The following is a 16151-nucleotide window of genomic DNA, read 5'->3' as shown; positions in this document are numbered from 1 at the left end:
AAAATGAAAACATTTATACAAAAAGAAACAGAAGTCAAGGAAGCAGATAATCAACTGATTTATCAGCCTTAGACAATTTTTCTGAGAACGATGTGGTAGCCATGGTAAATTTACTTCTGATTGCTTGAGGGGACAGATTCTATGTGCCTTTTGTTGTATAGACGTGTATGAAAGGGTGAGGGAGCAAGTCATCAGTCCGTGGACTAACCAGTCCCATTTTGGTCTTTAGACTGGCCTTTTGGCGAGTAAACTCAAGCTATCTTTTCAACAAAAGAAAAGATTTTCTTGTTAATTTGCTGAAATGTGAGTAAGGATGTAAGGATGTAAGGATGAGTATTTTTTTTCTTTGGATATCTCTAAGTAGCCCTAGTAAGAGAAGGCCTCTTTTGGTAATGCCTTTTTTTTTTTCTTTTTTGAGACAGGGTCTCACTCTGTTGCCCAGGCTGGAATGCAGTGGTGCAGTCATGATTCACTGCAACCTCTGCTTCCCGAGCTCAAGTTATCCTTCTGCTTCAGCCTCCCGAATAGCTGGGACCATAGGCATGCGCCACCACACCTGGCTAATTTTTGTATTTTTGGTAGAGATGCAGTTTCGCCATATTACCCAGGCTGGTCTTGAACTCCTGAGCTCAAGTGATCCTTAAGCCTTGATCTCCAAAAGTGCTGGGATTATAGGTGTGAGCCACCATGCTTGGCCTATTGTTTTTAAACCTTTCATTTGAAAGAAATTTGACTAAAATTGAGAGATAAGCAAAAATAACTTATTAGCCCACTCATAGTCCTTCCAGCCTCATAGGACTTAACACTGATCAGCAGTGTGGTCAGTTTTATGTAATAATACCCAGCTTATTACAAAAACTACATTACAAACTGAGGCTATAGTTGAGAATCCAGAGGTGAACAAATCCAGGAAAAATGCATTAGGCCTTCATCCAAATATACTTATATTAGTTTTCTTGGGTTGCTGTAACAAAATATCACAAACCAGTGCTTAAACTACAGAAATTTATTGTCTCACAATTCTGGAGGCTAAAAGTCTGAGCTCAAGGTGTCCACAAGGCCACACTCCCCGTGAAGGTGGTAGGGAAGGGTCTGTTCCAAGCCTCTCGCCCAGCTTCTGGTAGTTTCTAGGCTTGTGACAGCATAACTCATCTCATGGTGTTCTTCCTGTGTGCATGTGTGTCTCTGCATCCAAATTTCCCCCTTTTATAAGGACACCAGTCATACTGGATTTGAGTCCACCCCAATGACCTCATCTTCACTTGATTATCTGCAGAAGCCTATTTCCAAATAAGGTCACAGTCACATATACTGGGGGTTAGAACTTCAATATCTTTCGAGGGAACACAATTCAACCCATGAAACTAGGTATTCATTCCACGTTTGTACACAGTTTTAATAAGCCTGGTGATTTTTATCTCAGTTTATGCATACAAAGAGTTCTAAGTATAGGAGAAAGGGTCTCTGCTGAGGGTATAATGGAGAACGAAAGTATTCAAAAAGACTATTAAAGTAGGAATAAGAACTTAAAATACATTGTTGCTTTGGGCCATTCAATGGAGGGACAAACTGCTGAAAAATTCCAGTAGCTCCTGAAACACACTTATGTATAACAAACATAACAGCATCAACATATTATGTTTAAGTGTGTATGCACTTTTAAATCCCATCAAAATAACATTTTAAAAATATTGAGTACTTGATGGTACTTTGGTAATTTTTGGTTACCTGAAAAATTATTTTTTTTGTTAAGCTCCTCATATTGTCAGATGTTCTGAATATTTGGGTTTCAACTTGGCTTTGTCACTCAGTAAGCATGCAGGTTGTGTAAGCTGTTAACTTTTTGGAACTTTGGTTTTCTGGTCTGTAAAATGAAGAGCTTGGTTTCCCATATAAAATCATTGTAAGAATGAAATTTGCTGATAAATATGAAAACGTCTCTCATAGCTCCAGGTGTGTTTTCATGATTGTTCATTCATTCAACAAATGTTTATTGGGAGTCTACTGTATGCAGGGGCTTGTTCTAGAATTCATTTATTCACTTTATGCTGATTGAAAAGTACTATGATTTGGTAATATTGGGACATCTGAGCTCAAGCACTGCCTAGGTTTGGAAATCATCTAGGGGACCTTGGGCAAATCTCCGGCCCTCTCTAGGCCTCTAACTAGAGACTAGCAATATAGACTAGATTTCCAAGGCTTTTCTATCTGAAAGATAATTCATATAACAAAATTCAAGTATAATGAATAGTTTTTGATATCTTACAGATTAATTGTATTATACTAGCAAGTTACTTTATCCTCTGTGCCTTTGCTTTTGTCTTTGAAAGTGGGGTTAATAGGTCTAATACAGTTTTCTGGTTAGTAATAGCAGTAATAATGATAGTCATCCATTACTGAGCTCTTGGCATTGTGCTAGATATTTTTATACATTCTTGCTTCTACAAACAGGGTACATGTTTCTTCAAAGCAGGTGGGTACCTGGAGAAACAGGCTGCTTTTCTTGATGGCACAGCTGTGTATAGAGTGGAATGCAGAAGTCACCTGAAATGTGAAACTAAAGCTCAAAGAAAGTTGGGGCTTTGAGGGGGCTGCAAATTTAATACCATGTTCCCCTGTAGTGCTGTTTTTTCTTGGCCATTGGGGAAACTGGTGGAAAAGTTTGCAAAACAGGCTTTTTCTCTGTTCCATGTTTGACTCACATGAGAAAAATAGCATTCTAATTTACAGTTTTGAAAATAGTTCTCATTTCCATCACTGACAGGTGTTACCTTTATGATTGTTCAGCCTATTCTTCCATTTCATTTATGCATTGGACAAATAATAATTGAGTGCCTGCTCTGTGTTTGTACCATCCTAAATGCATTTTGAGGATGCAGCAGCAACCAAAACAAAGTCTTTTCTTGGAGCTTGTGTTCTAAAAAACAGTGAGGTTTGAGGGCAGACCTGAGGAATTAGGGGAATTAGGCATGTGGCTATTGTGTGGGAAAAGGGATTTCAGGCAAAGGAAAAGCAATTGCAAAGGCCCTGAGGCAGGAGCTTAATTTCCTAGTAGGGGAGAGTGTTAGGAGAGGAGGTCATAAGGAGACGGATTAGGGATGCCTTGAGGTCCAGGTACGAATTTTGTATTTTATTCTGAGAAACATGGGAAACCATTGTGGAGGTTTTGGGGATGGGAGTAATGAAATTTGACATACTATTTTTGAGAACTTACTTTGGCTGCTGGTTGAGAATAATGGGGCAAGGTTGGGAAGTGAGGAGACCAGTTGGAAGGCTACTGCCATAGTACAGGTGGGGGATGGCAGCACTGGGTACCAGGGTGCCAGTAGTGTTGGAAATGGTGCAAAGTGGCCAGATTTGGTACCTCTCTTGAAGGTAGAACCAACAGAATCCGAGAATGAATTGGATGTGAGGTCTGAGAGAGAGAGAAGAGTCAAGGGAAGTGGCATGGTTTTGGGTCTAAGCAATTGGAAGGATGGAGGAGTTGCCATTCCTGCTGAGATGGGCAGCTAGAGGGAGGAGCACGGACAGTTCCTCGGCCATGGAAGGTCTGGCTAAGCACTTTATATGAGAATACTGAAACTGACTTAGCTACTGTTTGGAACTCACTCTGCGGAGGAGTGATGTGTTCATTTGTGTTACCTTTATTTTACTCACTGTCATTTAGAATAGTGGTTTGAAAATGTTGCTGAGTGCCAAATGCTCGTCTTGACCCAGGGGCCCCTCACCCCCCAACCCTGCCCGCTCCCTGTGTGGACTCCTCTCCTCTCCAGACTTCCTCTCACTTCCTCATGCCTTTGCGGCACCTTTTCCCTAGCTGGACTGGTGACAGGAATCTGGTTGTCTTCTCCACCCTGGCAGTTTTAAATAACTAGCAGTTCTTACATTTTCTTCCTGGGCACGCTGACAGCGGTTGGGTGTCCTGGACATCCATATTTCGATAACTGTAATCTCTGAGTCTCTGTCCTGTGGAGCCGATTGCCGGCCGTGCATTTACCTCAGACTGTGGACTTGGAGCCCTGAAGACTCGAGAGGTCTCTTAGTTTCAGGCAGACCTGGTGTGGGGGAATGTGCTAAGGCTCTCAGGCTACAAAGGCACAATTTAAAACTTGGCAAGTAAAACCGGCCTAAATGCGGGTGTGTTTTATGCTTAGCATCATAAAATTGGTACAGAACAGACTGATATGCGGCAGAAGAAACCTTTATTAAACATTATAGAGGTCATTGCTTTTGTCTTCCTGATACCTCTTCCCTCTCCTTTCTTCTGTGACCCACATTGAGCCCATTGTAGAACCCGCCCCCTGGCTTCAGTGATAGGCCCAGGGAGGGGAACATGACCTCCAGCAGGCCAATCAGAGGCGGAAAGACCTTTCTCTAGTGGGAAGTCATTGAGAGTGAAAACCCAGAACCGGTTGCAGCCAGGTTTTCAGCCTCCTGGGAAAAGTGGCCTGAGAGGAAGAGACTAGAGGCGAATGAGAGAGAGCCCTGATGGTGCTTTCGACATCCTATCTGATGCTGGCTCCATTGTGCCCCTTTTATTGTTTGGTACAGGAACTGAGAAAATTCCCTTATTGCTTCATGCGTTCCTGCTGGTTTTCTGTCATTTACAACCACAGGAGCCCAGCTACCCCTACTATGAGCAGGGCATCGAGAAGGAACACAAAAATGACTAACTCATAGCCCTGCCTCCAGGTATTTATAATGTAATAGTTTGATTTCAAAACTGGTGAGTATGGTAAAATAGTTGGTAAGGTCTACTTTTGACAAATCAATAGATAGTATATTTTTAAAATGTGAAGATAGTGTATTTTACAAAAATAGACAATTTTTTCGTTGGGTTAATTTATCCAACATATATCACTTGAATATTAGCTTTCTCCATGACTGGCATATTTCCTTTTTGATAATTTGCTGAGGAGCAAGGCTGCTTGTAAATGAATTTCTGTCTACCAGAAAAATCACCCTCATCCTTTGAGGTCCATTTCCAAAGCCACCTCAGCCGCTGGAGTTAATTATTCCCTCTTTTGTGCTTACACAACCCTTGCTGCTTCTGTATGGTGGCACCAGTCATTATGCTTTGAATGCTCGCGAAACCCTCACTCTTCTGTTGATTAGAAACGTTTATGCCAGAGACTGCTGTGTCTCTGAGTTTCCCTTTGTGGGGAACAGTTCCCTGAACATAGTAGGTGATCAGTAAATACTTGTTGAATTAAGTCATTTGGTAGCACTGGTTTTGCTAATAACTTTTGCATTAAACTTTACAAACTACTTTTATGTAAAACTGCATGTAAAAGTTGGTTGCATGATTTGCAGCACTTATTATAACTGATAATGCTAATGGAAATGTATGATCTTAAAAGGCATAGATATTTAGCTATAGAGGTGTATTAGTAGGAAGGGGAAAACTTACAAGATTTTTACAAGAAAATAAACCAGAAGGTTGGTTGGTAGGTACCAGGTGAACATATCTGTGGTCACAAGAAGAGAGTGTTGGAGACACTGATTGTTAGAGAGTTGACCGTGAGAAAGCATCTCTCCAATCCTATGCCAGCTGAGTCCTAAGAATTTAAGTCCTGTTCTCATTAAAACCTGCTGGCTAGATTCATATGGACTGACTGGTGGTACTAGTTTGTGAGTAGATTTAGAAATGGAACTTTTAGGCTTCCTTCTCCACTTGCTTCAACCAAAAAGCATGAAAATTAATAGGTGTCTCTTTGTTATATATTTTTTTCACTCTGCACTCACAATCTTTCTGAACGAGGATGCTCTGAGATGTATATTGGTCCAATTAAATGCATCTGATTAAAACTGTCAAACCAAAAAGGAAGTGAGTTGAAAAGACATTCTCTACCAAGAATGCAGCAAGAGTTGTAGATATCAAGTTACTGAGTTGCTGCTTGAGAACTGAATTATAAATAAATGTGTTAGGTAGTGGAATTTTGTTTTGTTTTCCCCAAAGGAGAAATATTCGCCACATGGAAACAAAATTTATTCAGCATATTTTCATTCTGTAATTGCACCATTGCTATTCTTAATTCTTTGTGTTTCTGATTTAAAGGGAAAACACACACAAAAACAGACTGTTGTGTAAAATTGACAAGAATGAGTGTGAACCTGACAGTCAGAGACAGAGGTTGTTGTAAAATTAGCAATGGAAATAGCTTTCTTCTCTGGAGGTTAAAAATAATGTATTTACAAGGAAGTTATTTACATTGGCCATTTAGAGGCTTCCCCGGGAAGCCTTGGTTAAGAAAGCTGTGAAATCCACGGTCAGTGTACCGCAGGAAGCACTTCCAGGACCCTGGCTTGTGTGGTACTGTTCTGTGATTCCATGTAAAGAGTCCGTGCTGGTTGGCAGACTGGAAAATGGAGGTGTCTTGCTGCCTGAGACTTCTCAGATTGTGAAAGAGAGACAGAAAAGTCAAGGTTTGCATGTTCTGAAGTTTGTTGTGTCCAGCAAATTCATCCTCTAGATTTCAGGAATGCTTTGTTTTGAGCTCCACAATGGGAGAACTTTTTCTCAGGATGTAGTGTGAAAGGAAATTCCAGGCTAGGAAAGGTGCAGGTTGTCCTACAGACTCTGCAGGAGAGCTCACTATAGCTGGACCACTGCAGCCTTCAAGAACTCCTTGATGAGATTGGACATGAAAATAGAGGAGCCCAGCAGGCAAAAAAGAAAAAAAAAAAAAAGTGGGAGAAAATCCTTGCTGTTTTGTGAACACAGACATATATTTGTTTGAGCTTCTTATGATTTTTCCCCACCCTCTGCACATCCTCATTTTCTTGCATTCATTTCTCCCAAATCTCCCCCCACCATTTATTTGACCTCAGGTATTGCCAGAATAATTTCAGGTATGTTTCTGCTCAAGTTTCTGCTCTTTCTTTTTCTATGCCATGCATTAAAATTATATGGTAGCTTATTTCTTGAATAACCTCAATTTCAGTAGCAGCATCTTCAATAAAGTGATTAATAGAGTATTATGAATTTAAGAAATACTCTTTATGCATCCAAGTTTTCTTGCAGTCCAGAGGTGTGTGTATCTCAGTGAACAAGTCTGCAAACAATAGAGGGATGGATGGTTGAGAAATTATCTAGGCATTTGAGGAGCCATAAACAGTTCTGTTTAAGAAATACTTTATTTAGGCTGGGCGTGGTGGCTCACGCCTGTAATCCCAGCACTTTGGGAGGCCAGGGTGGGCAGATCACGAGGTCAGGAGATCGAGACCATCCTGGCTAACACGGTGAAACCTCATCTCTACTAAAAATACACACCCACAAAAAAATTAGCCAGATGTGGTGGCGGGCGCCTGTAGTCCCAGCTACTGAGGAGGCTGAGGCAGAATGGTGTGGACCCAGGAGGCGGAGCTTGCAGTGAGCCGAGATCGTCCCACTGCACTCCAACCTGGGCAACAGAGTGAGACACTGTCTCAAAAAAAAAAAAAGAAATATTTTGTTTATTCACTTGTTTGTTTTGAGTTTGTGTTTTGTCAAGGTTAGGAAAGTTGCTTTAAATGTAGATATTAGCTGTTGTATCTTTCAAGAATGTTCGGACATCTTTATCATTGCTTGGTAGGATTAGAGCCTGAGTTGACTGTTTCTTTAGCCTTTGGCACACTTACCTCTTTGCACACTCACCTGTTTCAGCACGTTTGGAGGGGGAATATTCTTGCCCACTGAGGGTGTGGAGGGGGTTAGGAAATTAAGCTTTGCTTTTGGAACTTTGCCAGCAGATGTGCTAAATTCTTTAGGCATTTGAATCTCCTTTTGACCAACTGCAACAAAGAGGAGGCAGAATGGGAATGAAGAGATTAGAGTACAGGAATAATGAGTACTCACCTCTTAATGATTTATCTGAAGATAAAGAGTGAATACTGTCCTTATCTAAGAGAATCACTTGCTGATTTCTGATTCAAGAGGCTGGCAGGAAGGACGGGGAATGGAAAGGGGGTGAGCAGCTGCTCAGAGCTCTCTAGAAGTCATCATTCAGAGGTTCTGTCTGCAGATTGTGCAGTGGAGCCTTGCAGAGAAGCACTGGGCCAGCTGAGAGATTTGGGGTTCTTGGTTTCTGCATTAGCTCTATGTGGTCATGTGCCTTTGATTCAGCCAGTAAACTTTACTTAATGTATTTAATAGTCTGAGTAAAATGACAAGATTGGATGTGTGGTTGTAACTTCTTGTGGTTCTCAAAACCCAGATTTTATGTATGTTGTTAGGTGACCCTGCTGCATTAGTTTGGAACCATTCTTGATTACCTTGAGCTACTCTGGTATGACACACATATGACCTAAAAGTATTTAAATTTGAAAAATATATTTTCCCATTACTTCACTTAATGAGTGTACTTCATTTAATAGTAAAGATTAAAGATTCTTTGAGCAGATATTCAACAAATTCTTACTGTAGGGATTTTTAAACTTTTGACTTACTATTTATAGGATACTTCCTATGTGATTCTACTGAAGAATGAGATGTTTAATCTGAAATCAAGAAAGGTGGTTTGCCAAAGAAACATAAAATTAGCCCTATTGTTGAAATCGATGTTGACTGCTTGGTGTTTGGTAAAAAGCATCTCTCCAAGAAGCCACTGGAGAAATGATGAGTTTAGGGTTGCCGCCAATTTCAAGAAAGATGAAAAATGTTGAAATCAAGTGGGAAGAAGGAAATGTGGCAGATCACAAAGAACCAGACTGTTTTTAACAGAGAAAATTCAATTTAATCTGCTTTTTTCCCAGCAAATTCCATTTGATATTTTACATTTTCTTGATAACTTAATAAAGAATCTCAGGAAGGAGTTGCAGAATTTTAGCTTCGTGAAAGAGAATTTGTCATTTGTGACATTTCTTCTCTAAATAGCATGGGAAGATCAATGTATTAGTATATAGTTCATGCATTACTAGTTCTAGTTATTTCTATTTCAAACAGAAACAGCGTGTTATATGGCAAAACTTGGTGCAAGGAGGGATTTTGGCTCAATCCCGACACATACATTGAACTCTACTAGGGACCAGACATTGTGCTAGGCACAGTGTGGAATATGTAGATAATAAAATACAATTCCTGCTTTCTAGGAGCACCACTTTAGAAGGAAGCCAACCGTAGACAGATAATTTAGAGGAATATAAAATCAATATAAACAAAATATGAGAATGTTGGCTCTGCAATAAAAATATGTACCTAATTGGGTCACTTCTCACCCCTTGCAGTCCTGAGCTGAGCCTTCATAATCCCCACCTGGATTCTAGCCTCCTAGCTGGCCTCCTGCTGCTCATCCTTGTAGCTGGAGTCTGTTTTCCACACAGCAGCCAGAACAATGCTTTAACAACATAAGTCACGTCATAATACTCCCTTGCCACAAACCATCCAGTGGTCCCTAGTTTTGCCAAATTCGGAAGATGTATCTGCAGTTCACAACATCCTGTGGATCTGCGTGACTCCAATCCTGCACCACAGTGCGTGCGCACATGCACACACACACATGCATACGCAGTCATACACATGCTTACACACACTCACTCATGGTATTCTCTGACCTCCTGTGTCACTGCTCTGACCTCACTCACTGCACTCCATGCACACTGGCTTCAGTGCTGCTCCATGGACGTGCCAGCCATGTTCCCACAGCAGGGCCTTCACAGTGACTCTGCGTCTGCATGGCCAGTTTCTCACTTCCTCCAAGTCTTTACTCAAATGTCACCACTTCTGTGAAGCTCCACCTTGACGACCTATTTAAAATTGCAGCTCTCTTCCCACCCATTACTCCCCAACCTCCATGTCCTGCCCTATGTGGTTTTCCATGGACTTATCACCCTCTGGCATGCTATGTTATTTGCCCATTTATTAATTTTGTTTGACACTTGTCTTCCCCCACTGGAATGTAAGCTCCAAGAAGGCAAGATCTTAGTTTTGTTCATTCTGACTGAGAGTTCCAGGGAGAATTGTAAGGAAGAAACCTTTGAGCTGGGTGTCAAAGGGTAAGTAGAATTGGACAGTCAGCTTTTCTGGGGAAAGACATTTCAGATAGAAGGAATATCGTGAGAAAAGTGGCAGGGCTCGTGAATGCCCCTAGAATGGCAAGGAGCCTGCCTAACTGGTGCATGGGAGTGCTATGGGAGTGGTAGTGGTGGATCGATAAATAGAAAATAACAAAAAGAGACTCTTAGTGGAGGGAGAGAACACATTCCTAATCGCTGCCTGTAATAACATGGCAAGCATGATGATAACTGGAGTTGAGGACCCTAAAATAGGTAGCATGCATAACATGGGAGATACTGTCACAGTCAGAAGTCAGAAATGTGAGTAGTGTTTGCTAATGAAGTCTGATTTTATACAGTACTTGACTGTTTTCAAAACATGATCACACGCTTATTATGATTTAAGCTTCATAACAACTGATGGAGTGAGTTAAGCAGGTATGATTTACATTTTTGATAAGCTTTTTAAAAAATGAATTGCATCTTACATTGGAGGAAGTGGATTCTCAAACCAGCTCAGTGACTCGCCTAGAGTCATGGAGTTGGAAAGTAGGGAAGCGCTTCCCACTGTCTGTGTCTCATGGTCTGTGTCCCACTATGCCAGGCTGCCTCTCTCATTCTGTCACAGTGCTAAACATACTGTGCTGGTTTTTCACAAGGATATAGGCTTCTTTCCATTCCCTCCATTCCCTGAAAACAGCAGTTTCTTCATCCAATTACCTCTTTACCATATCTATTTTTCTTTTTCCTTCTTTTCCATTTCAGCTTATCTGGACTCCTTGGGTACGTTTTTACCTTTGCCTGTTTGGCATTTTTTACTTTTTTCAGGCTTCTGCCAAGTCTGTCTGACATTCTGTTAAGGCTGTTGCCACCTTTCATTTGGTTCTTGGGTGGAAGGGAAGAGAAAGCATGTCATCAACTCCATTTGAATGTCTTGAGACTTACTTACTGTTCACTTTGGGAGTAAACCTGATCTTCTTAATTCTCCCCAGATGTTAGTAGGCAGGAAGAGGCGGAGGGAGAGCTCAGTGAAGGAGAACACTGGTATGGAAACTCTTCAGAGACTCCGTCAGAAGCATCCTTTGGGGAAGTCCAGGAGAACTATAAGTTGTCTCTGGAGGACCGGATCCAGGAGCAGTCCACGTCCCCCGACACCTCCTTGGGAAGCACCACTCCCAGCAGCCACACACTGGAGCTGGTGGCACTGGACGGTGAGGTCCTGCGAGACTCACTGCAGTGTCAAGATCACCTTTCCCCGGGAGTGTCTTCTTTGTGTGACGATGACCCAGGCTCCAACAAGCCCCTGAGCAGCAACTTGAGGCGGCTGCTGGAGGCTGGTTCCCTCAAACTCGATGCTGCAGCCACGGCCAATGGCAGAGTGGAGTCCCCCGTGAACGTTGGCTCGAACCTCTCCTTTTCCCCACCTTCCCACCACGCCCAGCAGCTCAGTGTTCTGGCCAGGAAGTTGGCCGAGAAGCAGGAACAGAATGACCAATACACTCCAAGTAACCGTTTTATATGGAATCAAGGTAAGTGGTTGCCAAACTCAACCACCACCTGCAGCTTGTCTCCGGATTCAGCCATCCTAAAACTGAAAGCTGCAGCCAATGCCGTTCTGCAGGACAAATCTCTCACCAGGACTGAGGAGACCATGCGATTTGAGTCCTTTTCCTCCCCTTTTAGCTCCCAGTCTGCCAGTTCTACCTTGGCTGCTTTGTCCAAGAAGGTCAGTGAGAGAAGTTTGACTCCCGGTCAGGAGCACCCTCCACCGGCCAGCTCCTTCCTTTCCCTGGCTTCTATGACTTCCTCAGCGGCCCTTCTGAAGGAGGTGGCAGCAAGGGCTGCGGGCAGTCTTCTGGCTGAGAAGTCATCGCTGCTGCCTGAGGACCCTCTACCGCCCCCGCCTTCAGAGAAGAAACCAGAAAAAGTCAGTCCGCCACCTCCACCACCACCTCCACCACCTCCACCACCACCACCACAATCCCTGGAATTATTATTACTCCCAGTTCCTAAGGGAAGAGTTTCTAAACCCTCCAATTCAGGTATGGCATCTTTTCTTTCAATCATCGTGTAAGTCCTCCAGACTATAAACCATGGTGTCTTATTCGTTGCCTTTTTCTGTTGGGTTCCCCATCTGATCTGAGGCAGGAATAGAAAGCAAGAGCACAACAAAAATACTTTAAGTAAGCAGCATAGTAGTCTTTCATGTACGTATTACACAAAGACTTCACAAATAGCTTCACTTTTGAAAGGTAATGAATAATCTTAGAGACACGCAGCATTCCCTCCCTTTCATACAAATGATTTTTTTTTTTCTTAGTAAGTTCAGACTAGGTCCATACAAGATATATTTAATGGGAGAAGATCAAAGCATCTTTGTCATGGAGTGCATGGCATCACTGAACATAGGGGAAAAAAACCCACTGCTTTTGAAATAGTGGACAAGGGAGAGCCCACACTCCTGCTGCCTCCATCACAAATGGACTTTTGTACAATCAGGAACTACTCTGCCCTAATTTATCACAGCATATACTTTTATGTTAGCATTTTTATTACTTTTTGTGGAATTTAAGCCCTTTTCACGTATCCTATTCTTCTAAAATTTCTTGTCCTATAAGAACTCTAAAAAAGATTGTCAATCAAACATAATCAACACATTTCCTGTGAATGCTTTATTTAATTCAAAGCCAATCCAATTTTGAAGGAATATGCATGTGGAAAATTTGAATCCTAAGGTTTTTCTAGTGGAGGCAGTCTTTCCAAAGGAGAAATCGCTGTCATATAGGACCTTAGCATTCACAATTATTCATCTTTTTAGGGAGAAATTTAGTCACTTGAATTCTCACAGTGGAAACACCATTTCTTGTTCTGGTTTGCTTTAAAATTGTGTGCATGATAAATACACGCTCCTGGGGATGCATGTTGGGGTTTCAGATGTCTCTTAAGGATATCCTGCCAGACTGGAGCAGGAAGTAGGCTATGTGCATCCTCATCGGTACAAACATTGCCATTGTGTGTATCTAGCCAACTTTTGATTATTTTCAACAACAGTGATGAAGAGGGTTTGGAATGGCAAATAATTGACTGAATGATCACAGTTAACGTCAATTTGATGCATTTATGACAACTTTCCATTTAAATGGCTGAGTGAGCTATATGCGCTAATTACAGTTACTTCAAAACTTGAGTCAACAGCAGAAGACAATGAGGAAAATGGGTATCTGGGACTTTTATGACTCTCAGTGATTCAAACTGTTCACTCCAGAGTTTCTGAAATGTCAATAAAATCCTAGGATTGTCTATCAGTTCTAAGTTCTGTTTCTCCTCTCTTCTCACCTGCCATCTGGTGAAATAAGGAGAGAAATGGGCAAAATTAGGAAACAAGGAGAAGAGCAAAGGAGGCTGGGGTAATTTTACATTGGAAAAAATCACTCTTGACTTATAGAAATTTCATTTAGGGATAGCGGTAGAAAGAGAGGTATGGCTATATATAAAAAAATTTTAGGCCAGGTGCAGTGGCTCATGCCTGTAATCCCAGCACTTTGAGGGGCCAAGGCAGGTGGGTCACCTGAGGTCAGGGGATCGAGACTAGCCTGACGAATATGATGAAACCCCGTCTCTACTAAAAATACAAAAATTAGCCGGGCATGGTGGTGTGCACCTGTAATCCCAGCTACTCGGGAGGCTGAAGCAGGAGAGTTGCTTGAATCTGGGAGGCAGAAGTTGCAGTGAGCAGAGATCCTGCCACTGCACTCCAGCGTGGATGAGACTCTGTCTCAAAAAAATAAAAATTTAAAAATGAAAATAGTAATTATATATATATTCTGCATATCTAGTTATTGAATAAATGTGTGAATGGTGTTTCTAGTAGACATTCAAGTGGACATTTGTTACTTGGAAAAGCTTATACAGAATTAATAATAAACTTTAGTTGATTGAAGACTTGGAAAGAAATGACTGATAAAACCATGTTTCCTGAAATCCGAACTGTAGTAGCTTTGTCATATTAAAGTAGTCTCGGGTATAACCAGCAATAGTTGTGAATATAATTTTTTTCTCTCAAACAACTAGATACATGTAAAGATGAGAAAGAGGTCATGAGCTTCCAGTGAACGGTAGACTTTTTGTTTGTTTTGTTGTAGGAAATACACCCCAGGGAAAAACTATGTTCCTTTTTTGTTTAAATGCACTTAATCTATGCCAGCAACTCAGTGGGGTTCTCAGAATAATTGAATATAGGAGATCTATAAGAAATCGTTTCTTACTTTGCTTTTTACTAAATTTATTATATTGCTGAAACACTTAATATTTTAATCAGTGAATGTTCAGAATGTTCAAACTGAAAGAGGAGGGAAGGGAACTTCTCAGTTTTGGGTTATAGAACCCTGCGCTGATTGACTTGTACGTGAGGCCTCCCCACCCCAACTCCCCCATTTCAACATGCTTCTGTTCACAGTCTAAGACTTGAAGAAGCAGCTTCATTGGCAGAGTAATTTTATTTAAAAAATCTTTCATTTTGTAAAACTCATGCATGAGGAAACATCACTGCCAAGAAATTGAGGGTCCTTGAAATTGTTACCCAAAAAAGATTGCATATGTCCACGTGGACACATCCTGCGTTCAAGTTCTGTTTGTTATTGCATGGATTGGAAACAGAAGAGGGGACGCCCTCACTCTTTTCAGTTAAAGTGAATGTCATCACTTCCCAGCAGCCTAGCTAGATTATGGGTTAATAAGGAGTTCATAGATTATCTAATTTTGTTATTTGTCTTTGTATCATGGGTACACGATTTGGTGTTACTGGGGATCCCTGATTTTGGCATCTGAGGAGTGGAAGGAAAGGTGGGTCATCTCCATCTGTCCCCTCCACCCTCCCCAACTCCCTTTTCTTCTCTCTCCCTCCCTCCCCCACCTTCCACACATTGTACTGTTGGTTTGGGGGCCACCTGGGGCTGGATTGGGATGTACCTTCAGTTTACCTAAGAAGCATTATGGAAATGTGGTGAGAGCCATCACCCCTGTTTCAGAACATTTGTCGTTATTATTCTTTCCTCTTCCTTAGAAGGAAATCTTAGTTTAATTCAAAATACATAGGTGCAATAGCCTCTCGCAGCAGGGAAAAGAGTTTCTGTTGCCTAATGAGTTAAGTAAACAAATAATAACCACCCCCAAGAACAACAACAAAAAGCCACAAAAATAAACTACACACCATCCTGATTTCAGGCAGGGCTTTCATTTTTAAAAAGCGATTTCTCAAAATGTGCAAAAAAAGAAAAGGCATATAAAGTTGATTCTTAAGTTACAAAGAGATATGTTCTAGAAAAGCTGATTCTGCCTTGAGTAATTTAGACACCAGCATTTCTTTGACCTTCTTTAGGTCAAGGGAAGTCCAAACCGTGAACAAAAAAAATCGTCTTTTAGGTTTGGCCTTATTCTTCTTTTTTGAACAGGATTCAGTGGTTGCCAGGTCATGGTGTATTTAATTCCTTCAAGAGTCCACCACTCGATAGCCTTTCCGCCCTGCAAGAGAGACGTGACACTTGAGGGGGAGGTTTCTTTCATGTGACCCTACGCCCCCAGCACATGCTACACAGCTCCTCTGAAAGGGGACACGATAGAGGGAAGATTATGTCCATTTGCTATAAAGATAAATGTCACACATTGACTGAATTCTCTTTGAAGCTACTGTTCTGTTGCAGCTAAGAATAAAATAAATGGTTTTTATTTTAAAGACAAAGTTTCTTGTAGAAGGCCAACAAGATTCCCAGGATGCCATACTCCTGGTTAAAAGAAATAACAGGGAGGGTTTCAGAGAGAGGGTCTCCAAAACATCTTATTGTACTGAATAAAATGTAAATATTCTTAGAAGCAAACCTGGTCTCAAATAGCTGAGAACTAAGAATATTTCCTGTGGGTCAATACATAGCGGGTTTCTGGCTGCTGTTTTCTTTAATATTTATGTGATGTTATTAAAATTATTGCAAAAGCATACAAAGTCCAGAGAGGGAGATCACCTCTCCTGATACTCCCATTAGGCCCATGATTATTATAGTAAATCTTTTGTTTGTGAGTCTCGCTCTATAGCCCAGGCTAGAGTGCGGTGGTGCAATCTCGGCTCACTGCAGCCTCTGCCTCCCGGGTTCAAGCAATTCTTGTGCCTCAGCCTCCTGAGAAGCTGG

General features: G+C 41.5%; 1 protein-coding gene across 36 annotated transcripts in view; it reads left to right on the top strand.

Annotated features, from left to right (window-relative positions):
* The window catches only part of ZNF827 (zinc finger protein 827), a 174535-nt gene that overhangs the window by 24711 nt on the left and 133673 nt on the right, over positions 1-16151 (top strand). For all 36 annotated transcript variants that reach the window (XR_010587030.2, XR_012435145.1, XR_012435147.1 and 33 more), the window contains exon 2: positions 10965-12014. Coding sequence is in view for 32 of the 36 variants with exons in the window: in XM_074040529.1 (XP_073896630.1) it covers positions 10965-12014 (1050 nt within the window). In the remaining 4 variants the exon portion in view is untranslated. The remainder of the gene's footprint in view (positions 1-10964; positions 12015-16151) is intronic.

This window comes from Macaca fascicularis, chromosome 5 (assembly GCF_037993035.2).
Source record: "Macaca fascicularis isolate 582-1 chromosome 5, T2T-MFA8v1.1".
NCBI classification, from domain to species: domain Eukaryota; kingdom Metazoa; phylum Chordata; class Mammalia; order Primates; family Cercopithecidae; genus Macaca; species Macaca fascicularis.
This window is presented reverse-complemented; position numbering and strand designations above follow the sequence as displayed.